Here is a 25524-nt window from a genome sequence, read left to right on the forward strand (position 1 = left end):
AGACAGATAGAAGTCTTGCATTCTGACCGTCCTCTTCTAGCCTCAGACATGTATATGGTGTATAGATGTACATGTAGATAAAACATGCATACAAAATATTAAATAAATAAAATTATAAATAAATAAAATTAAATAGATAGAGTCTTGTGCTAGGCATTACATGCTGCATTTTTCCAGACCCCGCACACACTTTATTTTATCCTTCTCATAAACTGAAGCGGTAGAAAGGGCAGTTACTTTTATATCTGTTTGAAGATTATAAAAATGAATTCAAGAGCTTTTACCCAAGGCTTGAAAAGAGAAAAAGACCAAGCAAGGACTAGTGTTCAGGGCTCTTGCTTTTGTAAGTGCAGCTCAATTTGAAGAGCCCCTGAGGACAGCTTTGCTCAAAGAACTGCAGAGGCCTTTAGCTAAGGATCTCTGGAGATGTCTGGTGACCACGGAATAAATGCTTCTGGACCTGGACATCTAGTTAGAAGTCACTTAGGTCTTGATGATCTGAAAATCAGGTTCTGGGCAACTGATCGACTTGTGACAGAGTATAAGACCCAGTATCCAAAGCTGTCCCCACACTGCCTGCCCTGGGGCCCTAACCTCCATCTCTCGATTCTGGTTCTAAGGGTAATTGCATCAGGAAGATGTCTCATTAAGTAGCCAATGAATCAGCAAAAATTAGTTTCTCAAAATAGCCTACTGGTACCAATTATGCACCGAGAAGACCCTGACGAGATGGAATGTGATGGCTTTTTGTTTTCACTTCAGCAGGCACTGGTTAACTTAAAACCTAGTTTTGTGGTTATAAGAACAATGTCTGGGAGATGCATAGAAGAAATTCAAAGGAGAGAACAAAACCACCTCTCGGGTACTATTAACATCCTATCACACTTCTTTCTAATGTGAGGTTTATGAGAATGTATACATGCATACACATGTGCGCACGCGCGCGCACACACACACAGAGAGAACCTAACCAGCACCACACTGTATATACACACTATTTTTTCTTTACTGTATTGTGTACATTTTCATTATTGTTAACCTTGTATGCACATGGGTACTGTCAGTTGCTCCTGGTGTTCTCTTGTCTGGTTATTAGAGATGGGGTGGGGTGGTAGAAATGATGGAGCCAGCAAGCACCTATGTCAGGAAGACACCCGGAAGAGCAAGGCTGTGCTGGAGGGCATTCATAGGAAGGAGGAATACGGGTGCTCATTCATTTCGTCTGGGGATCTCTGCCTGCAGGTCAGTAGGAAGACTCTCTCCAGAGTCAGGCCTGGGTAAATGGTCAGGCAGGCTCCATTTGATGGCAGGAAGTATGGGAGCCTTTGATGAGCTAGAGGAGTTTCACCTCAGGGATTAACCAAGGAGAAGGACTGAGGGCCACCTTCCCCAGTGACCACACTCACTTCTCAGCTATGAAGACGTTGGGCCAGACCTCATCCACCTCATTCCGAGGGGCCTCTTGCCGGTCCTGGATCAGCGCCCTCTGCAGGTCCAGCACACAGGGGGTGTTGAACAGGCTTTTATCATCCATCTTCTCGCGGACACGGTTGTACAGGTCTTCCACTAGCAGCTGTTCAGCAGACTCCAGCATGCCTGGACATTCAGTGTCTGTTCTGAGACCCCGAGGCTTAAGTTCTAGAAAGGACACGGTGACATTTGTATCGAAGAGTTAGGAACACAACAGCTTTTCCTGTCCTTTGAGAGAGCCTCTCTTGGCTAGTTTGCTGCCAGGACCCTGGCACAGATGGGATACTGGGAGGATCTGCCAGGAAGGAGTTCATTAGGACTCAGGAGGACAGTGGCATCGACTTTAGACACTTGTTATCAGGATTGACTGCAGGCGGGGGTGAGGGAGGAGAACCAAACTAGTTTCTGCTATTCACTTCTTTGTACAGCTGGCTGATAACTTCTTAGACACTGGTGTTTGACTATTCATAGTATCTCTGATTCCTGTCTTAAATCACATAGTGCTCAGTACCACGTGGATAGTCAAAAGGATTTACTAAATGAATGAATGGTGCTCTTTCCAACATAGTCCACCCTATCACATCTGGAATGCACGTACTCCTGGGAAAAGGTAAAATTTATCAGTCATTTATGAGGCATTGCCTTCTGAGAGACATTAAGTTTGTTCATGTGTTTCATTCATTGCTTCCCCAGCACTGAAACCCAAGTGCCTGAGGTTCCTGCCTCTCTGCCTGCAGTTCTTGTCTCTCTGCAGCCCTCCTCCTGCAGCACACAGGAGGGTGGGAAGTTGGATCTCACCCCAGGACCCAGAGTCATCCGGACAAGATGTCAGAAGACTCAAATTCTAAATGAGCTCAAATTCCAACTACCTGAGCACTGTGTCACCAACTTGCTGCCTTGCTCTGCCTCAACCCCATCAGAGGTGAGGCTGACCACGTAGAGAAGTTATAGGAGAGCAGGCAAGAGTAGAACTGTGAAAGATATCTGCCCCAAACTTCCTAGGAAACAAACAAAACCAAACCCCTACACATTTCAATCATGATGAGTAGCCATGAATGAAATACAGTCTGCCGTCTGCCTCAAAATTTGAGGAGTAAACACGACAGTCACAACCCACCCTGCTTTCCCGTAATTTTCCTCATGGCAACCTATCTTATCAATTTAAAATTTTAAAATGACAATTTAGTGTGTGCGTGTGCGTGTGCGTGTGTGTGTGCACGCGAGCACCTGTGTGTGGAGATAAAGGACAACTTGTGGGAGTTGGTTCTTTCCTTCCACTATGTAAGATCAGAAGATCAAATTCAGGTCACCAGCCTTCGTGACGAGTGCCCTTACCCATGAGACATTTCCCTGGACCCATTTCATCAGCTTTTAAAGGCAGATTTAAAAACCATTCTGAAGCAGAATGGACAGAGATCTAAATGTAAACACCGTTGTGAACAGAACTCTCTGGGTATTCCTTATTTCTATCAATTTCTTGGGCTTTTGGGTTTGTGCCTACCACAAGCCCCTCCACACCCACCTCTATTCCCAATCCTTGAAGTTAAAAAAAATCAAAGTGAACAGCTCTGGGGTCCAAGTGAAACCGCTTTCCTCCATGACTGTGGGCTAGAGAACCATTCATATGGTATCTGGCTAGTTTACCTTTCCCATGAAGGTTATTGAGGTGACTTTGGCACACTTGTCTCTGTGATATCTGCTCTCCTCAGTGTGATGGGTGGCACTGAACTTTCCCTAGGGCCCCCTACAAAGGTCTTCTGTTGGCTGTTGAGCCTTCCCTCTGCTCCCTCAGATGGTAGTCGTGTTACCTTCACTGATGATCTGCTTGGCGGCTACACCTGAGGAGAGATGGATGGGCTCCATGAAAATGCTTTCGGTTTCTGCATCTGAGACCACTGAGTACCTAGGAGAAAAGGGTACATGTGGGAGATCAGCCCGGAAGCACACGCATGAAGGCATTCTGACAGTAGAAAGCTGATTTTAGCGATGTGTGGAAAACAATGAGAGATGTCTGGGAAGCCTGCACTATGTTTAACCTGGGAATGCTGGGTGATGGGTGTGCTGTAGTTTGGTACCCACTGGTACTCTTGAGTACCCATTGATTTTCCTGTCTGAAACGTCACCTGAGTCTAGGTTGGCATGGAATGATGTGGTCGTCTGGGCTATAGAAAGAAGAGCATAGGTCTATGGCTCACCCTAGGGTTCCACTCTCCTCCACGTGCTAATGTTCATCTCCATCCTCCTCTTCCCTTCTGCCATCAGTATGATTGAGGATGTCACCAACTGTGCCTCTATAGGGTTCTGAGGGATTGGAAGGCTGGACAGGCTGTCATTGTCCCTTCCATCCCCAATACCTTCTCCCTGCTCATAGGGAGATGAAGTGTAACGTCACAGGACTGCTTAATTCACAAGCCCTGATTCTGAGCTCAAAGGATCAAGAACCAAACTGAGTCCAATAAAGTAATATGGGTAAAAATATTTCTGGGAAGTGATTCAGTGGGTGTATGAAAGAGAGCACTGAGGAGCATGGAGACTTAGGGCAGGTCAAAGGTTAGGACCCCTGTGAAGTTCACGGGTGAATCTATTGTACCCTGCTCGAGTTCTGTTTTCCAGGTACTAGAGGGCGTTGGGTTTCCTCAGTCATCTAGTCTTGCCTCTAGAAACAGTGATTTTAAAAAGTGGGATGGATGACTTAGTGGAGAACAAGTGCCTTCTGGGAATGTAATCCTGACAAATATCCCACTAGGTAGAGTTACTGTTACTCTTCTTTCACTGATGAAGTATGATCAGGGAGCTGAAGAATATGCTCCAGATGGCGAAGTGAAGATGCAAACAGGGCAATAGTGCTCGAGGTCCAGCCTTGTCTTCAGCACAATACACCAGTACCATTTAGGTTGCCACCGTGAGATGAGTTTGCCAGAGAAGGCAACGCCAGCTGGGTTCCCAGGCCCAATACAGATGCAGACATAGGAAAGCAGGTCAATAAAATGAAGTCATGCATCAAAGAATGGATTTGAGCTGAATAAAGTTGAGCTGAGAAAAAAATCTAGCTGCACTGAATAGAGAAGATTTGAGGTAAGCTGGAATGGAGTGAATTGATTACCAGAAAATCTCTCCTGTAGGTATCCGTGAGATCAGAGCATACTCTTGGAAGGCTAACATGGTCAATGTCAGCTAGGCAGGGGGAAAAAAACCCTCCTAAAGGAAAGAGGTAGCCTGTGACTCTGCCCCGGGCATGGCCAGATCTGCCTATGCAGTCCAAGGAACATCACACTGTGGCTTAATAACCCATAGTTCCTGAGGGCTTTCTAACCAAAGTTCTCAATAGAAATGGGGGCATTCCTATCTTAGCCTCAAGTACTCCTTATGAACAGAAAGTGCATTTCCAAATATAAATATGGCTTCAGAGTTACTGTGTAGAAGTCAGATTCCACCAGAAGCACCCACGTTTGAATAGCTGGCCCCCAGTTGATGATGCTGTTTTGGAAGGTCACTGAACTTTTGGGACATGGGTCCTACCTGGTGAAAGTACCTTGAAGGCTGTACATATCTCAGGTTCAGAGCTAGTCCCTCTGTCTTCTGGTCTATGGAGGTGCCGTCTCTGTACGTTCCCAGGACCAAGGATGGAGCCAATCCTACAGCTAATACGTTTCCTATAGTGACAGACTGTCATCTCTCCAAAACTGTAAGCCAAAATAAAACCTTTCTCTCTGTCATCCTGTCAGTTATTCAGGCACAGTGATGAAAAAGTAAGTCATGTAGAAAATTGATGTTGGGGTTGGAGAGATGGCTCAGCGGTTAAGAGCACTGGCTGCTCTCCCAAAGGTCCCGAAGTTCAAGTCCCAGCAACCACATAGTGGTTTACAACCATCTATAATGAGTTCTGATGTGGTCTCCTGGCATGCAAGGGTACATGCAGATAGAACACTTATATACATAAAATAAATAAATCTTTTAAAAAAAGAAAAGGAAATTTATATCAATTAAATTACATTATTTCTGTGATTAGGGCCTTTACAACTGACTTATGATGTGCATTGTGGGCGAACAAAACTGAAGTACTGTAAGGGCTTAATGGGCCACTCCAGTCGGAGCTCAGAGCACTAGAATGCTGAGCAAAATGAGGACAACAGAAACTCTGCTCGTGAGTTTCAGATGGGGACAGAGACTGTTGGGGACTGGGTTAGAAGTGTATGCATGCTACACTCCAGAAAAGAATCTGGAGGCTTTTTGTCCAGGTCTTGAACATTTGAGGTAAAAAAAAATAATGGGCTAATTCATCTGACATGGTAATTTTGAGACAGCAGGACATGTAGGCTATGGCATGGTTATTGTTGACTGACTTTAGCCAGATTTACAGTGAAAATCCAGAACAAAGGCTGGGGCAGCAAGACGCGAAAAATGTGCAACTCAATGAAGAAAGAAGTGTGAATAAGTGAAAAGTTTAAGATAAAGTTTAAGATAAGGCAAATGCTGTGGACAAAGTGGTGGCAGCTGTTAAAGAGCCTAGGACAAAGGAAGGGAAAGCACTGGCTTCACACTGGGATGGGTGGTAGACTAGGCGCCATGAGAATGAGACCCTTCTTGATGAAGAAAACTAATTTCAGAGACTTAAATTTCATTTAAGCAAGAGTAACAAAAGAGATCCAAACAGAGAGCACCTTTAGGTTTCCTTCAACAGGTAAGTATTTCCTCCTGTTGCAGCCAATCAAGCATTCAGAGGCCCCTGTAGCCATAGTTCAAGGCATGCTGGCTATGTCCTTACCAGACAGCAGAACTTGATGTTGACCATGTTGAAATTGTCAGCATGCAGAACATCAGAACTACAGAGTCATAGAGGCTTATACCAATGTTCTAGAGAAAACCTGAGAGGCCAGGCCAGGTGCAGCAGGGTCAGATTCCCTGCAGGAAGCTCCTGCGTGGCCTGGTGTCAAGCTGTGAAAGCGAAGCCTAAGCTGGAATAGAGACCCCAGAGAGTTGGAGATACCAGGAACACTTAATATTTACAGAGGAAAGCTTCAGGGCCCAGTAGAACTGGCTCAGAGCCCCTGGATGCTGAAGATGGGCAGAGAATGGAGACAGGGTTGCCTGAACCCACTGGAACATGAATGATGCCACTGTGTGCCCTGGATGCCACACACTGAGGTGAAAGTAAACTTGCTTTGATGACAGTTCTCCTTTCTTTGTGTATATTCTTCCTTTTCATAACGGTAATGTTTACTCTTTGCTATTTTATATTATGAGTGTTTGGGGTTGGAGAGACAGCTCAGTGGTCAAGAGCACTGACTGCTTTTCCAGAGGTCCTGAATTCAATTCCCAGCAAGCACATGGTGGCTCGTAACCATCTGTAATGGGATGAGATACCCTCTTCTGGTGTGTCTGAAGACAGCAACAGTGTACTAATATACATAAAATAAATAATTCTTTAAAAATAATGAATGAGTGTTTGGTGTTTGTTTGTTTTTATTAGAAGTCACAACTAAAACTTTACCTTGAGTTTTTGAACAGACTTTGAACTAGTCAACACTTGTTGGAACTATTAAGACTGTGGGGACTCTTAAAGTTGTCCCAGTGCATTTTAAAATGCATCATGAAATGACTATGATCCTGTGACGTCCAGGGAAAGAACAACACTACAGTTTGAATATGAAATGTCCCCTATAGGCTCACGGGTTTAAATATTTGCTCCCTAGCTGGTGGCACTGTTTTTGGAACTTTTGGAGTGTATGGCAGAAGTGAGTCACTAGTTGACCTTGAAGGTTACACTTGCCTCCAGCTTGGACCTATCTCTCTATGTTTCCTAGTTGGCTACAAGGGAGGGACCACTATCACATGCCCCCACTGCCAAAGATGAAGCCATTCCCGTCCCCACCTCCCCTGTCATGGTGTACTATAACTTCTCTGAAACCGTGTGCCCAAACCAACCTTTCTTTCCCTTTAACCCTTTCATTGGGAATTCTGTATCAGCAAGTAAGTAATATGGGAGAAATGATTGTGCATATTCGTGTCGCATGAGAGAACAAGAGACAGCTTTACATATCTCATTGCTTGGTAAAAACAATGAAAATATAGAGTATCCAGTGATGCAGGGACAGCTTAGGCAGCTGTCTCATGCCTGTCTCCAGCGCGTGGGGATAGATGAGTAGTGAATATGTAAGTAGGTGGTACCTGACAAATGGATAAAAACTGATAAAACTGCCTGTCTAGTTGGATTATGCTAGGCATCGGGCAAACTGTCTGCATCCCATCATGGGAATCAAACCCCATGGTCTCTAAGGTCTGCTCTTTGACCTTCTTTCCAGCCCATGTCCTTGAACTAGGGTCTCCATATTCTACCCCTGTCTAGTACTCAAGTCTTCACAAAGTTCCTTTCTGCCATGGATCTTGGCAGAAGTCCATTTTGGCAGCGTGAATGCTCAGTCTTCTCGTCTTTTAGGTCTGAATTCAACCACCTCTTCTTTAGAGATGTCCTTTCTAGTCTTACATCATACTCCTGTGTGTGTGTGTGTGTGTGTGTGTGTGTGTGTTACTCTACCAAGTGAGACTTATTTGTGAAACGTGTTCCTAAATATCCGTCTCCTATGCTAGTCTTCGCTCTGTATGAGGGAGGGAGTATGGTTGGGTGTTCTGTTGAGCATTGTGTTCTAGAACCTAGGCAATGTTTGGTTTGGCACCCAGCAAATGTGTAACAGGTATTTGTTAACTCACAGACTGAATTTGTCCGCAGCGGCACTATATTTAAGGGAACATGGAAGTTACAACAAGCAGCAATAAGAGCTGCAACTGATCCAGTGTTTGCTACAGGTGAGGCCCCAACAGCAAGCCAAATGCAAAACCTGCATTATGGCTGTGCTCTGTCCCAATGTGCTCTCCACCCTCCTGAGCCAAGTTGTACACAGTCTCTAAGGCTTACATCAACAGCTAGCTCTTCTTTCCCCATCGGGAAAGATTATCCTCAGGTCATTTGGGTTAGACTGGGCAGCAGCTGACTTTCTCTAAGACATTTTAGTCCATTTTTTTTTTTAAACGAAGCTATCTCTAGTCACTATGCCTTTCTCCATTCTAGAAAGGAGAATACCAGCAACCCCCTCCCCCAAATACTGCAGTAACATAGCAGCTATTCTTTCTTTGGCTTTGGTCTTTCTTGGGGGCAAGGTGGTAGTTCATCTAATTCCTCTAGCCACCTTGCTGGACTATGAGCCTAGGTCTTGAGGCAGCTTCCCCTTCCTGAGTATGACATTTTCCCTGGGAGTCCTGAGCTGTCATATGTTGCATAGGAATTTCCTTTGCATTGAAACACTCCTTTCTGGAGGAAGGAAGAAGGCTCCTTACCACTCAGGAAGTATATAACTCACAAGTCTCACGAAGTTCCTGAATCTTAAAAGATGTGTAAGGCCTCTCTTCAGGGTTATATAAATAATAAACTTCCCAAGAAGAAATTCTCCAAACTACAGGGAAAGCCAGCCTGCACTTTGTGCAGAGGGCTCCCAGGGAGCATGTTTCATAAGCTGTCATCCATGGCAGACCCCCAAAAGGTTTTCTCACATCTATAGTCGGAAACTGATTGAAATTAACACAAGATGTGCCATTAATTGTCTGCTGTGGAAAGATGCCCCACAAGGAGTTTAGCATGTGGTGTTGATGGGAGCTTGGTCTGGTTCACTTTTTTTTGAGAGGCCTTGATCATGTCATTTCCTCTAAACTATGGTCCCTTCAAATTGTGAAGATTGGTGCTTTTGTCTGGCTTTGTTTGTTTGTTTTTATGACACCTGATCTCACTAGGTAACTCAGTCTGGCCTGAACTGTCTGTGTTGTTTGTTTGTTTGTTTGGTTGTTGTTGTTGTTGTTGTTTTATTTTGACACATGATGTGTAACTCAGGCTGGCTTGAACTCTCTGCATAGCCTAGGCTAGCCTCAAATTTAGAATTCTCCCGCCTCCACCTCCTGAGTTCTGGGATTACAGGAATGTGCTGCCACAGCCAGTTTTCACAGTTGGTTTCAAATGACTAATGCAGAAGTTGAGGTTCTGTCCTACGTGTGCCTAAACTCTGAGGCTCTGAAGAAAGATTTATAATTAAAATTTAAGAATAGATATACCTAAGAGTTACTCCTGCTCCTGGAAGTATAGATACTGAATCAGAGACCATGAGAAGGTATCAGGGAGATCTATACTTTGGGGGAGTTGTCAGCTTTATAACAGAGAAACAAGGAGAACAAACGTAGATTTCCTCCCTAGCCCCATAGTATGTCTGCTCTAGGCTGCTCGGCGTTATTTAGTGTAGAGTGTGGGATGTAGACACCAATATTTTTTCTGCGTTTGCTGCAGTGAGGAGACATAAACCTAACAGTCCTAATATTGTTCTGCTACAGGTACAGTTTATGGAGTCTAATAATGAGGGGTGTATAAAACTAAAAATGAGTTACATTCTGCAGAGAATCAGGACTGTAGAAGAAGAAGCAAGGAGAGAGAGAGAGAGAGAGAGAGAGAGAGAGAGAGAGAGAACATGGGACGGTGGTGCTGTTGATATTTGCAAGGTCAGTGAGCTGGCAGCCTTGAGGTTTTGATTTATGACCACATCTGTGTCTCAACCAGTATTCCTGCGATGGGTTGAGGCGACACGCACACCCTGATTAGAAAGCAGCAAGGCTAGCTCTTCCAGAAGGACAGGCAGAAAAAAGAGGATCTAGGATCGATACATACCTCATCACAGGATCAGGAAAGCAGCCGCTAAAGAAGCCTTGAGGGTGAATTGAAAGAGCACAATAAAGGGGATTTGATGGACTTCCTAACCAGGAGCCAGCGACAGCGCAGCTTTCTTTAAACCTGTGTTTTTCAAAATTGCAGACTGAGGCCCATTTGTGCATCATAAAATCAATTCAGTGGGTTATGCCCTGTGTCTAGGAATGGAAAAAACGGAAGGATGGAGGTAGGGAGAGAGGGAAGAGGGAAGGAGGGAGGGAGGAAACCACCATTCAGTGTACAGGATAAGGGTAGCTTGAGAAATTTTTAAAAATTTATATGTATAGTGTATAAACTCGAAGTTGTGAGATAAATGGTTTGTTCTGTGGCAGATTATAAACAGCGAAGTCTGAAAGCCAGTACACTAAACTGATTGCCAGGCAGCCTAGTGACAGAATGGAGCTGTGACTTTTGGCTAATCGCCTTAGTCCCTTGCAGATGAAATAGGGTGAAGTCTCAGGAAGGGGTGCCCTTTTGATTTAACCTTTGTAGAAAATGCTAGGTAAGCACTGATTGGGGAGAGAGGTGGGCAGAGGTCTCTGTGCACCCCAAGATTTCTTCAGGTTGCTAGGAGGTAAAATGGAGATTATAGGTGAAGGAGAAGATCCCTCATTGAGCTACTGCATTGGACAGGAGTTTGCATTTCACTGTTAACTTGTGAAGTCCTGGGAAACTCTGTCTGTCTGGAAGACAGATACTCTAACTGCAGGCTTTCCCCCCAGGGAGCATGGTTCCCAGTGGTTAGCTTTGCATCTAAGGTGCTTGAAACCCGGGTCAACCTCAGTTAGAAATGGAAGTTTCCAAGTCTGTTCATTGTCTACATCCTCTTGTCATGGGTAGTCACTGGAAGTGATCTGAATGAGGCTTAAAATGTAAAGACTTCCTTCCAGGATAACAGCACACTTCACATCAGAACCACAGTCACAACTGCTTGTTAGTAGTGGCCATTTGGGCCGTGTGCTGAAGTGCTCAAAGCATTGTCCTTATCTTACAGGAAAGTCTGCTAGGGCAGGATCTAGGGCTGTAGTAGGTTGATTGATGGTGCCCTCTCCTTCAGAGGTGTATCTCTCAGAGCCTGAAAAATGAATTAAAAAAATAAAGGGCCTTGGCGATATAAGTCACTGAAATATACTAAGATAAAAGCACCCCAGGTTAGGATTATACTCAAAGCCAGTGGTGAGTATCCTTGGAGACAGAGAGGAGAGGAAGCTTGGAATAATGCTACCACAAGGCAAGGGTGGCCACAGTCAACCAAAGCTAGGAGGAGACAAGGGAGGGGTCCCCTAAAGTCTCAGAGGGAGCAAGGCTTTATGTCAGGCTTCTGGTCTTCCAGACTATGAGACAGTACATTTATGGATTTTTTTAGCCAAACATACTGTTATAATTTGTCCAGAATCCTAGAAAACAAATACAAAAACTAAAGAATTATTGAGTTGGACATAGTGGTGCATTCTTGTAATCTCATCATTTGGGAATCTGGAGCAGGAGAAGAGCAAGCTGGAGGCCACTCTGGGCTACATAGTGAGGCTCTATCTTGACAGACAAGCAATGAAGAGTCTGTTGGCGAGCTATCTACTAACTTGGTGTATTGGTTTTAGAGAAAGTCAAACCTTCAGCTAAACCAAGAAAGTAAGAGAGACCTATTTTCAGGGAGGACCTTTCATTATGGAGACCCAGAGGAACTGAGTCTCAATACTGACTCTTCAGTATTGGGACCCAGAGTCAGAAACAGTGTTTTGCTGCTGAGAGCCCAATATTTGCCTACAGTAGAATCAGACAAATGTGATGTCCTCACTGGTGTGTGTGTGTGTGTGTGTGTGTGTGTGTGTGTGCGTGTGTGTGCAAGTCTCCTTAAAGAAAAATGTATTGACATTGTGAAGTACTGAAAGAGATCCTTCTTTGGAAGAAAAATGAACTACAACATTTATCAAATATCAAATGTGTTCATATATGCTGTATTGTCTATTCTCAACCATCGAGAAAAATTACTATTCCTGAATGTTACTTATATAGCACATTCTCATGACTAATGTGCAGAATAGTAGACCTAACCCCAGTTTTGGTCCCAACAACAACATTCAAGTTCTTTCTATGGTGCTATCTTGCCTCCTACAATGGCTCCTCCCTGCCTCCATGACTTTAAAAAAATACATTTTATCGAGATAGAATTTATGTACAAATTTCATATATTTAAAATGTATACATTGGTGTGGTGAGTTTGGCATATGTTTCCATTCGGGAGATCATGACCACATCAAGGTTTGTCATATCAATTTTCCCAAGTTGCTGTAGCATGCTCTTTTGCAAGTTCTTCATCTTACTCCTCCCTACCCTGTGTTCTTCAGGGAACCATCAATCCACTCTCTGTCACTAGAGAGATGAGTTCAAACTTCTATAATTTTATAAGAATAGAATATGAGGTGTGCACTCGGTTTTGTCTGACAGCTTTCGCTCAGCATAATTACTTGGCGATCCATCCACAATTGTATGGGTTTATGCCTCAAGACCTCTTAATGCTGGACAGTCTTCTTGTGTGTGAGTGTACCAATGTGACTATTCACTCATTTGTTGATAGACATTTGGACTATTTCTAACTTCTGGGTTCTTGGGAAAAACTGCCACCACCATCAGTGTACAATTCCTTACATGAAACTCAGCCATCCTTTCTCAGTTTGTATCTGGAATGGCTGGACAATACAGGGATAGGAGTAAGTATACGTGCAATTTTGTAACAAATGACAGTTTGTGAAAGGGCTGTACTCTGTATTTCCAGCCTAAGATCGTTCCTGTTGCTGCGTCTTCATGAACAGCTTGGACAGTTACGTTTCTGTTTGTTTTGTTTGTTTGTTTTTTCATTTCAGATATTCCAGTAGGTATGTAATGGTAACTCATTATGGGCTTAGTTCCAATTCTCCCAATGACTAAGGAATTTTGAGCATAATTTCACATGCTTATGGATGGTACGTACATCATGTTTGGCAAAGCACATTTTCAAATCTTTTGTCCATTTTTAAGTTGAATTTTGAGAGCTGTAATACATTCACGGAATTTTGAGGGTTTGAATAGCTATATTCTACATGAAATACTTTGTCAGATGTGTAGTTTGCAGATGTTTTCTCCTAGTCAGGGAGTTGTCTTCTCAGTAAGTGGGGTGCCTGCTGTGTAAGCATGAGAACCACATCAGGGGACAGTTAATAAAACATGTTCTCCAGGGCAACATTTATATACATCCAACGTCATTTTTCCGGCCCAGTGTTAACTGGACGGCTCGTCGTGTTTGAGTATATATTTCCTGGTGCACATTTTACTCAGTTTTATTTGGATGTAGCAAGAGTGAGCCTGCTGTGTTAGAGGAGAGCCAGTGCATTTAACTTTTGTAAATAGAGTGTAGAAGCTCTGATGACTGATTCTGTCAGTTCACACTCTCACCAGCAAGGCAGGAGAGTTCTGCTTCATTCACACCTTCCTTAACATTGTCACTAGAGACTTTTATTTTAGATATTCTGGTGAGCATAAGTGTAGTTAGTGGTAAATTGTGGTTTAATTTAATTCTGTTTTTTTTTTAACTACAGTTTACTATGGTCAGAAAAATTTGCTGGTATATGCGGAGCCCACTGACTTATTTTAGTAAATATTCTATATGTCCATGATAAAAATGAATATTTTGAAGTGATTAGACACACACACACACACACACACACACACACACACCACACATTCTATAAATGCCAATTAGGTTAATTTTGTTTGAATTTTCTATATTCTTCAAGATTTGTTTATCTTATTCTATCATCTAATAAGCTAGGTTTTGAAAACATTTTGTTAAAAATTTGGAGTTTAATTTTTTCACTTCTGTCAGTTTTTAAAATTAATTAATTTATTTTATGTATATGAGTGTATGTGCCCACAGATATATATAGTGCCCACAGAGGCCAGAAGAAGGCGTTGTGTCATCCAGGACTGGAGTTACAGACCTTGGTGAGAAGCTATGTGGATGCTGGAAATTGAATCCTAGTCCTTTGGGAAAATACTCAAATGCTTTTAACTGCAGAGCCATCCTTCCTCCCTGGGTTTTTGTTTAGTGGTTTTACTTTATGTATTTCAAGGCTATCTTGTTAGGCCATATATTTAAAATGACTGTTTGCTTGGTGAATTGAACCTTCAATCACTATGAAATTTCTTCCTTTTTTTTTTTTTTTTTTTTAGCATGCTTATCGTAAACTCTGACTTGTCTAATATCAATGGGCTTCACTGGTGTTTTTTCTGTTTGTGTCTACATTTGTGGCAGCTTCTGTTTATCATCCAGTGGTGACTGCAATATTTCCTATCCTATTTTTTCTCTTTATAATGCAACCTTGAAACTCTTTTGATTTAATTGTTGAGTCTATATTGTTTCCCCCTTTGAATCTCTCTCTCTCTCTCTCTCTCTCTCTCTCTCTCTCTCTCTCTGTGTGTGTGTGTGTGTGTGTCTGTCTGTCTGTCTTGTGTGCAAAGTATACCACTATAGTCTAGGTATAAAGAAACTAGTACATTTCATCTTTTCTTTTTTTAAAAAAAAACACAATTTTTGGAATTTAGCAGCTCTGTTAAATTCTAAAGTGGCCCACATGAAAAATTGCATAGAAAGATAATCTTAGAAGTTCTGAACAACTGTCCAGTTAGTCACAATATAAACTGACAATCATGAGATCTATTCCTGACACCCAGCCCCAGCTGCTGAGGTTCCTTTAGCCTTAAAGTCATCCCTAATCTTCTACCTCTTCCAGCTCAGACTTCAGACACTGCTAGCCAAAGGCACACTCCTCCCATTGTGCCTTTCCAGGTGCCTAATTATCAACATAATTCACTGTCGGTTTATGTCACTGATTTCTGAACAGTCAGTAAAATACAATTTTCTCTTGTTAGTCTTTGTATATCCTTATGTTACAAACAGCATGCTGGCTTTTTATAAGAGAGTCTGATAATTTTGCTTCTCTAATTGGAATATTTGATCTATTCAAATTTAATGCAGTTATGTATATACTCAAACCCACATTTTACTTTTCCTTCTTATTTGTTGTACCTTGTCTGTATTTTTTGGTTCTTTCTTTCTTCTTTTGCTTTCTCTCTGCCGATGATTATATTTGACGCTTGCATCTTTCCCTTGTTAGCGATACACTAGTTACAGATTCTTTTGCAGCCGTTTCCAGCAGTTACACTGCAAACTACAACATGTTCTAGACCTCCTGCTTTAATGTGTAGTTTCAGGCAGTCATTCAGATAACAATCTTTAGGAAGGAGGGCTGACACAGGGCTGGCTGTCCAGCATACACAGGTCGCAGTCTACTGAGTTTTTGAAGGGATTCTATTTTCAAAGAAACTATGAACTTTGGGGTGATATGTGCTCCAATCAAGATACAACCTGCAGAAGCCATTCAGCCTTCAGGGAAGTCCCACTTTCTCTGTGGCAGTAGAAGACAATGAACACAGGCCTCCACAGATCTAGAGACCAAGGGGAGTGGCAGGTAAGAGACTTGCCCTGGTTAGACTAGAATTCCTCTGTTCTGGAGTAGCTGTGTTCACCACTAACGGGATAGCTACATCTTCCTCTCGTTTCGTAGGATGGAAACTTTCCTACCCATCATCCTGGTGAGACCATGAGCAGCTGCATTCAGGCCTGAGAATAAACGTGTTCTGTGTGGGCACAAAGGTTGATGTGGGCAGACTCCTTGGGGGAGTACGCTGTGGCCAAGACTGCTGTGTATTGACAAACTCACTACCCCTTCTCCCTGGACCCAGGAACCTGAGACCTATCATCATTTTTAAGGAAGTAGGACCTTGCTGAGTTCCCTCTGATGTACTATGAACACAAGGGAAGTGGCTTTTTTGGGGGGAAACTCCACCCAGGGAACAGCTTCTGTTTTACTCCTTTTTATCTTGATACTTACAGGTTACTATCTTGAGCCGGTAAGCAAGCCCCCAGTTAAATGCTTCCTTGATAAGAGCTGCCGTGGCCATGGTGTCTCTTCAAAGCAGTAGGACCCTTACTAAGACAGGAAGTGTGGAAGAGTACGACATCTTAAATCTCTAACTCTGATAGCTTTTCTAGGCCTATCACACAATGCTGAACTTTAAAGGTGAAATCTCTAAGTTCCATCTGGGCTGAGTGCCTGATGAATGGGTGATGAGTTCATGGGGGCTTAGAACACCCCAAAGCACATAGCTTATTTTGATGAGCTGTCTTCCTTCCCCAGAGATCTTTGAACACTGAGAAGCAGAAGCCAGTGAGGGAGACTCCAGGAGAACTCAAGAACACTGGGGCCAAGAGGAACCATAGATGCCTAGAAGTCAAGGTTCTGGGAGGGGAGGGAGGGTTGCAGCTCAGTGTAAAGGGAAGACTAGGATGTTCTAAGGCCCTAGTTCAGTCCCCTGTCAGGTGAGAAATGGGGGAGAAAAGTGAGAGTTCTCTGAGATACCTCAGTTGAGCTTCTCTTTTGATTGATAGGGAGACAGGCACGGGCTCAAGACCTTAGTGATTCTTCACACCATTTGGTGACAGAGCTATCATAGAACAGAAGCAAGTCTCCATTCTCAGTCATGGCAGAAGAAAACGGGCATAGATGCTATCATTTTCGCAGGCATTTCTTTTTTCTTATTTCTTCTTCTTATGAGACATCTCTTCTCTGTGTATCCCTGGCCATCCTGAAATCAGGCCAGCCTCGAACTCAGAGACTCAACTCCCTCTGCCTCCCAAGTGCTGGCATAAAAGACATGTGATACCATACTCAGGTTCTTTATCTTTGATTATTAAAATTGCATGTGTTTATTTCTGTGTGGTGAAAGAAGGGTACATACACTACAGATTATAAGCAGAGGTTAGAGGACAACTTGCAGGAGTCAGTTCTGTCTTTCTGCTGTGTGGACTATGGGGATCAAACTCAGGCTGCCTGTCTTGGCCGCAAGCGCCTATACCCCGTGAATCATATCTACAGCCCAATAGCATTTCTTTAGTCCTGTGTATCTTCTTAAAAATTCACTCAAATTTGACAACCTACATCATCCTAAATCATCAGTGCCCCTAATGGAACAGAAATGACTTGTCACAGAGTACAGAGGACTCTTCTGGAAGATGTGTTCTTTTTCTCCCATTGGCATCCTGCCCCTTCCTCCTGGGAGTGTTTCTATCCCTTGGAAATCAATACCTCCATTGTGGATGCAAAATAATTTTAGTAGCAGGGCATGGCCCCTGGTCCTCATTCCTTCTTCCTCTCATTTTACACTTTCTGGCATCTCAACCTCTTATCCAGCCCTGGTCCTGGTGAATCAAGCACACCCTGTAGGTAGATTCATTCCTACTTCCAGGTTCAGGCCAGCAGCAGCACCTCCCAGAAGCCTTTGGTCTTCCCCTGTGTGCTTGTCACCCCTCCCCCACCCCACCAGCCCACAGCACCACACATTCTAGAGACACCAACGTCCATCTCTCAGCACCACGCCTCAGTCCGCCATCATGGAGAGTAGAGCCCAGGATCATGCTGATTGGCATGTAGAACACTCACAGTGACCCACTTACTGGCTTGGGGAGGGACTCCGGAGGTAGCGGGCCTGAACGGTTCTCACGTCAGCTTCATCCTCCTCGTTCGGAACTACCTGCTCCTCCTCTGTGTCACCACCGGTAGCCATGACAGCCTGTCAGCCTCTGTCTGCCTGGCAGGAAAAGGTTGTTTAAGGAATTGGGTTCCATAGGCTTTGTAAGGGGGAGGGGGACGTGTCACCAATGTCACCTTGGTGGACGGAGGATGAGGAGGTTACAGCATGGAATATCCGAGTGGGTAAAGGACCCAAAGGGAAACCAGTAAGATGGAGCCCAGCTGTCATTAGCAGGACACCATGAGGTGGCACAATAGGTAAGAAGTGCCATCTTGACTCCTTTCATGGAGAGTAGCAGGGAAGCAGAGAGGGAAAGCAAAGGTTTATCTTAACTGTAGTGCTGGAGGTTTGTGAAAGGTGGTGGATTCCCCAGACTAAAAAGGATATTTGAAGGCCCCCTTCCAACTGCATTAATGTACACACCTTTTATCTTACTGGAAGGGATAACAGGCCCCCTTCAGTGATATGTATTGACTCTGTGTCAATCAAGGCCTTGGGCTGAGGAGCCACCCCACAGCCTATTAAGTCACAAGAAGTCTCTGATAGCTAGTCCTGGCTATGGCTGTGGCCTGACACTCAGGGCAGACGGCCACCCACTTGAGTCTAAGTCCCAGCTCACCACAGAAGACTTGAGAGGATGAACACTCACCTTGAGCTGGTGTGTCCTCACTAAGGGCCACGGATCCCAAGAAAATGACCAGAAGTTCTGGCTAGAGAGGGACCAAGCTTTCTCCTTTCTGGTGTGCTTCTTCTCTGAGGGACAGCTGTTAACAAGAAACCTTAGCCAGTCTCTAAATTTAGCCTCTGGCCCCATAGGATGGCAGCTCTCTGGGAGGAAGGAATGCAGGCTTCACTTAACCCTTTCCCTTCTGGCTGGTTCTCAGACACTGGTGGTTAGCAGTGGGTTTAGAATAGTCTCACACTGTGGATGGAAGGACCTATAGAAAGTCATCTCCTCCAGCAGGAGGCTGCCTGTTCAAAGCACTTTTTGAAAATAATCCAAATCAGCACATTTGTAACAAACAAACTGAACTTTGCCTCATAGTGTCTTGGAGAAGCCTAGGAAAGGAAAATACCAATTATACAAAACAGGCTGGCCCTCCGCCAGGTGTGAGGAGAGCACCATGTTTTGATTAAAGAGAAGGCATGGCTTTCGACCAGCCTGACATTTTTAATGTCTGAGGACCATACAGTGGGCGAGTTGTACTTCCCCTTCATCTCTCTGCCTCACCATTCATGGCCCTGGCAATGGCCAGTTGCAACTAGGGGTAACATAAAAATTTGGAAGACTTGATAAACTTCAAAGAACCCATGACCCGCCCTATGGTGGAACGTATGACATTCTGCCACCGTCCCTGCAGTCCCCAGTTATCCACAGTACACCCTCTCATCCTCGATGTCCCGAGAATTTGTGTATCCTTCTGTTTACCTGCCTGCATGTTTCCGGTGCCTTCCCGTACACCCTCTCCACACTGTGATCCCTCCCTCACCATACATCTTCCCATCTGCCTCCAGGCTTGTAAATATTTACTAGTTACCCCCTCTGCAACCAGGCACTGTACCTGACTAAGGTAGTCAGTCTCCTAGCCCAAAGTATCCTGACTTCCTAGCTAGATGGAACCGTGCCCAGAGTAGTAGCATCAGAGGTTGGCTGAATGAATGGATGAGCTCACAGTTTATTAGGAGGCATGAGACAGAGACTAAATATAGCTGAAGTGTAAGAGTAGCATTCTTACCCTAGAAGAGACTCAGAGTGCTGCCCTGAATCACAGAAGGAGCAAGTTCTGAGCTGCGAAGCCAGGGAAGGCTTTATGGGAGAAATGATGTAGGAGCAGGCCTTTAAAGGATAAGTTGGATGAAATATAACTGGTATAATAGTGGGGAGGGGCTGCAGAGACCGCAGGGCACAGTTCTGCGCCAGGAAAGAATGAGCCGCAGCTAGGTGTCTAAGAACAGTCAGAGCAGAGGTTACAGACTCCAGAAGATAACGCTTAAAGGGGAGGGGACATTGGAGAATGAATCCTACCACACCTTAAAGGACAATTTAAATTGCAGATGGATGTTTGTTCGTTTCTTAAGGTCTGCAGAGCCAGCAATAGGGCCAGAAGAGAGACCCAGCATCAGAGGATCTGTCTTGAGAAAAATAATCTGACAACGGTGTCCGGAAATGTCGGAACTGGAAAATCATCATATATGGCAAGAGAACGCTATACCATGAGTAAGCAAAGTGTAATAAACGGAAAGCGATAACGTTGTAAGCCAACTAAACTTGGTAGCCAGAAAAGAACGTTGCAAGTAATTTACACAGGGAATTCCTAGTACAAGACAACGCCTGGGAAAGCATCTGTAGTAATCACTTCATCAAAAGTGAGTCTCGCAAGAACACAAAGACCGTCTAGAGACCAGGAAGCCCAAGACCAATAACTTTGTAGAAATATGAACAAACTTGGAAAAGCTAACACCCAGTGTGGCATTATTTATTACCCATTAAATGGAACCCAGTAGTGCTGTATGTATGGATGTAAAAAAAAAAAAACTCTAGGGTATTTTATTAAATAAAAAATATTTAAATGACATAATATCATTCATACATATTCTATTATGTATAAAGTATCTGTGGCAGAGCCTGATCAGATAGTGTCCTGGAGACCTATGCCCTATAGGTATCCTTGGCTGTCCTGGAACTCACTCTGCAGACCAGGCTGACCTCAAACTTACAGAGATCTGCCTTCCCCTGCCTCCTGAGTGCTGGGATAAAAGGTGCTACGGTTCATGACTTACATCTGAAGGTAACACACATCTTAATTGTTTTGGGACTGTGAGATTTCAGGGTTTCCAGGATACAAGACTTTGGTGTTAAAAATGGAGGCAGGAGAGCTAAGACATACCATCGTCTCGGTTTCTCGTGTATTTGCTATTTTCCCAGGCAGAGTACCGACTCTGAACGCAGGGACTTCCTGTGTCCTCCACCACCACATGTCCCAGTGTGGGTGTCAGAGAAGAGAGGAAAGGCAAAGAAAAAGGCGACACTGGGTCTTAACGTGCCTCGGCAAATGTGGACAACACCCTGCTTTTACTAGCTTTTACTTCTGAGATTGCTCCCTTTTTATTACAAGGCAATAACACCCCATCGGTTACGAGAGGTCCACACCTTCTGAGAAGTACAGGACTTTGCACTCCTGCTAAAGAGGGAGAAGGCAGGAAGATGTCTGGCTCCAGGAAGGAAGACTCTTGTTGGGGCCTTTCCTAGAGTAGGTGCAGCAGGCGCCTCACCCCATAGGTGAGCTCACCTGCCTGTCCGTTGACTGGGTGGGGCATGTGGGCCCAGTCTGGCAGCGGTGAACAGGAGGAGAGTCACAGGGACTACAGGCTGAACCAGGCCAGAGGCCGTAGCTTTAGCCAGACAGCCCAGACCTGTCCAGTGCCCTGCCAGTTCCAGACTGGGTTTGTGTCGGAAAAGGAGCAAGACCATGTTGGGGAAGGTGGGATCTGTGCTGTGGATACTCTGTACAAGTGAGTAAGCCCCTCTCTGTCAGCCCCGGGGAATGGGTGAGGCGTATGATCTGGAAGGGAGGCTGTCCTAGCGTCCCTCGCCTCCCATGGTCCCAGTAGCGCTGTGTCCCACTGAGCAGAGCTATACATTCTACTGTTTGGAGAGGCAGTTTCCGGGCCTATTCCTAAATCAAAATGGTCCTCATCTCCATTAGGTCCTAAACAACCCCTGCTGGAACAGGAAACTCAAAGAAATCAAGGCTTGTTCTCAAAAAGCCAGGGTGTGGATCTAGATAGATTTACTGTCTAGGGCAGTGGTTCTCAACCTTCCTAATGTGCTGAGCTTTTAATATGGTCACCATATGCCATGGTGACCCCCAACCATAGAGTGCTGCTTCATAACTGCAAATTTGCTACTGTTATGACTCATAATGTAGATATCTGTGTTTTCAACGATCTTAAGTGACCCCTGTGAAAAGATCATTTCCTCACCAAGGGGGTCACGACCCTCAGGTTGAGAACCACTGGTCTAGTTTTTTTTGTTTGTTTGTTTTTTCCTGTCTCCTTAAAACCAGGAAAAGACACAACTGTAAACATGTCAGCACCTATGTCACCCACAGAAAACTTAAAGAGGGAAAAACTTCCTCAATATCCTGTAGAGAGCCACAAGCTGGAAAGCACACTCCCAAGGGCCAGTGCTTCTTACCTGGCCAGCTGTGAGCACTGACAGCTCTAAAGAAGAGAACATCCCCTTCCCAAATCAGCAGCTGATGGCTCTGTGGCTAAATCGAAACCAAGTGCTACATAGCAAAGCAGTTGTGTTGAGCTGGGCGGGGTGGTGGTGGTGGTGGTGGTGGTGGTGGTGGTGGTGGTGGTGGTGAGGGTGTCTGCACACAGGGACTTGGAGGCTGAGACAAGCTTAGTTCAGAGACCCTAGTTCCATATGTTTGTCCAGTGGCTTGCTTCCAGGATCTGGGAACCACCGGGAGGAAGTGAGAGCTGAACAGGAAGTTCAGGGACCCCGAGGAGCCTGGGAAGCAGAGCCCAAGGGGGCTTTGGTTAGCATGCTGTTTAATACATCCTAGCAAGCCCCAAACCACCTCGGCCACCACCCAGCACAGTTCCTCCAGGTCTCTGGGTTTCCTCTCCAGCCTACCTCTGAACCTTGGCTTTGGAGTGAAGGACAACGTGCTTGATCATTTCAAGGCTTTGAGGGAGAGATAATCAGCATAGCTGGTTCAAGTTCTATGGGCAGGTCCATTTTCCTGAGGCAGATGCCCCCTGCCTTCGTCATCAGCCTAGATGGTCTGTCCACTCACTACTTCATCTACCCAGCTCCTCAGTGGGCACATGTTTTATGTGGGTGTCCTAGGGATGAGAAGCTTGAATTCAACAACCTCAGACATCATATCTAAAAGGAAGATTATCTGAAAGGAGGATGCTTACCTCAGGGGAGGGAGGCTGGAAGGACATGGCCACTCTCCCCTACTCAGCTCAGGGATTCTGTGACCCTCTCCTGAGCTAGGACTTTTCTCCATGCCCGTGTGTGTGTGTGTGTGTGTGTGTGTGTGTGTGACACATGCACGCCCACAAACATGCACATGCACACCAGTGTAACCCTGTGTTCTGCAGCCTGGTACTAACATATGTATGCATAAAAGAAGTAATACTGGCTCTCAGGAAAATACCAAAAACTGAGAACACAGTCACTTGCCCAGCTTAGAATGAGAAATGTCCTTAATTCTGAACTGCCTGGAGCAGGCTGGTGGCCTTCTCCTGGAGTGTGAGGCATGTGACCTCTGGGTGAACCCAACCAGCAGAACTAGTGGGGGTTGGGAGCACGGTGTGTGTGTGTGTGTCCTGACACACTGATAAAGTGGGGCTTTACCCTCTCCTTTCCCCTTCTCCCCTGCCAGCTCTGCTCAGGACCACATGCCCACCATCTTTCTTTCCTCCCTGGCTCTCTCTGTTCTAAGAGGAAGGGCTGGAATGCTGGGGCAGAGGAAGCCACTCTGTCAAGTGGTGGCATAGTCATTGCCAATCCTGGGCACCATCACAGATCAAACCAAAAAGCCACTGGGCAGTGCTCTCCCCTGGGCCTCAAGGGCAGGCATCATGTTCTGCTTTGTATGAGGGGGAGCCTAGGCAGGAATCACAGAGGGTCCCCTTCCCTACCTGACTGTGCCCATCATAGATTGTGCTGATGTTTGAGAGACACTGAGCTGATGAGGTAGCCCAGGCTCGCTGAACTCTGGGGAAGTGGAAGGTATTATATAAGATTATACAGAGGTGGTATAATTTGGCACCTTAGAATTTTTTTTAGATTTATTTTACTTTACTGCATATGAATGTTTTTGCTAGCATGCATGCATGTGTACCACATGCATGGCTGTTGGATCCCTAGAACTGGGGCTATGAATGGCTGTGAACCACCACGGAGGTGCTGGTACTCTAACTTGAGTCCTCTGCAAGAGCAACGGGTGCTCTCAACCCCAGCCCCAGAGTTATTTTTAATGACAAGAGAGGCTGAGACAATGACTCAGTAGATCAGAGTGCTTGCTTGTGAAGACTAGAGGACCTGAGTTCAAATCCTTAGCACCCACATTAAAAAAAAAAAATTCGGATAGCTATGTGTGCCAAACTCCAGTCCCGAGGGGCAGAGACAGGCAGAACTTAATGGACAGCCAGCCTGGCTGAGACAGGGAGATTCAGATTCAGTAAGTGATTCCAAAAAGTGAAGTCAAGAGAGATGGAGAAGACATTTAATATCCTCCTCTGGCCTCTACACACACACACACACACACACACACACACACACACACACACCCCTAAAGCTGGTCTGCTTTCATTATCATAGTTGCCGTTTCTAAATGGAGTAATTGACATAACACAGTTTCCTAGCAGGCAGATGCCCCGCCTATTTTAAAGCTCTCACACTGAGGGCCTCTTCCATCTGACTGGAACACGGGCAAATTCACCTCAGGAAAGCTCGATGCCGCGGTCTGTAAAACCAAGAGGCTAATTTACAATGCATCCAGTGCCCACTGTACATGTCACGAGTTTCTACAGGCAAAGACCTTAGACCTGAGCCCTGTGTGGGACACTCAATGAACACTGGTATTATTGCTGCTATTATTAGAGTGAGCAAATGCAAGCCCCAGAAGTCAATGACACACTAGTGACCCATCATCTAACAGCTCTGACATGACCAAAATGAGCCAGGAAATGACACGGAAGTCATTGTGGACAAGTCCCAATTATCACCCAAACAGCCAACGCGGGCCTGCCTGCCCCCCTCAAAGGCTTCGAGAAAAACCCTCCAGTTTATGCACAAAATCAAGGCTTTTTCAGTCAAGGAAAATTTCACCCACTAAAGCTCCTGAAAGACGAAGAGATGTATAAAAAGAATTCCACCAGGAAAGTTCCAGAGGGAGAAGCCATGAGCCAGGAGCCCAAACCTGACAATATAAAAACACAGGCATGCACATGTGCATGTGTGTGCACACACACACACACAAACAGATACATTGACATACATGGACACACACAGAGACACAAACACACAGACAAACAGATAAACACACATGTACCCAGACAACCCCCCACAGACAGACACACAGACACTAACATACATAGATGCAAACATACACCACACACAGCCACACACTCTCACACACACATCATGCTGACACATACACAAATACTCACAGACACACTCAACACACACACACACACATGAACACACACAGACAAGCACACAATACAGACACACTCAGATATACCCCACACTCATACAGATACACTCCATACAGACACGCATACAGATACCCGGACACAGGCACACTAACACACACAGACCCACATATAGACCACATACACAGGCAAATACACCACACACATAAAGACACACATAGACATATACACTGACAGAGACATACGCACACAGACACATACCAAGACATATACACGGACCACATATACACAGATACACAAATGCACCCATCAACAGACATACACACACACACACACACACACACACACAGACTACACAGACAGACACGCACACACACCTTTTTAGAAATACAGGAAATTTCTTTGTCACTTCTATGCTAAATTAGGAAAACGCTATTTTTCATAGAGAAATAAAGAATCTACCATTGCAAAGTGTCATACTAGGTGAGAAAAAAATAATATTT

At 44.8% G+C, this 25524-nt stretch overlaps 2 protein-coding genes across 3 annotated transcripts in view; one reads left to right on the forward strand and one right to left on the reverse strand.

Moving 5' to 3' along the window:
• The window catches only part of Dusp27 (dual specificity phosphatase 27, atypical), a 28700-nt gene extending 10109 nt beyond the window's left edge, over positions 1-18591 (reverse strand). Inside the window, exons 1-4 of one of the 2 annotated variants that reach the window (XM_028761101.1) lie at positions 18486-18591; positions 17760-17889; positions 3279-3373; positions 1407-1638 (exon numbers count right to left, since the gene is read on the reverse strand). In XM_028761101.1, the coding sequence (XP_028616934.1) occupies positions 1407-1638; positions 3279-3373; positions 17760-17869 (437 nt within the window). In that variant the 5' untranslated portion in view covers positions 17870-17889; positions 18486-18591. Of the gene's footprint in view, positions 1-1406; positions 1639-3278; positions 3374-17759; positions 17894-18485 lie in introns of both variants that reach the window. The other variant, XM_028761108.1, reaches the window with a different exon arrangement.
• Positions 18592-21187: 2596 nt separating this feature from the next.
• The window catches only part of Gpa33 (glycoprotein A33), a 35048-nt gene continuing 30711 nt past the window's right edge, over positions 21188-25524 (forward strand). Inside the window, exon 1 of the mRNA XM_028761389.1 lies at positions 21188-21349. Within this exon, the coding sequence (XP_028617222.1) occupies positions 21307-21349 (43 nt within the window). The 5' untranslated portion in view covers positions 21188-21306. The remainder of the gene's footprint in view (positions 21350-25524) is intronic.

Source organism: Grammomys surdaster, unplaced genomic scaffold, assembly GCF_004785775.1.
Source record: "Grammomys surdaster isolate TR1022 unplaced genomic scaffold, NIH_TR_1.0 130, whole genome shotgun sequence".
Classification (NCBI taxonomy): Eukaryota; Metazoa; Chordata; class Mammalia; order Rodentia; family Muridae; genus Grammomys; species Grammomys surdaster.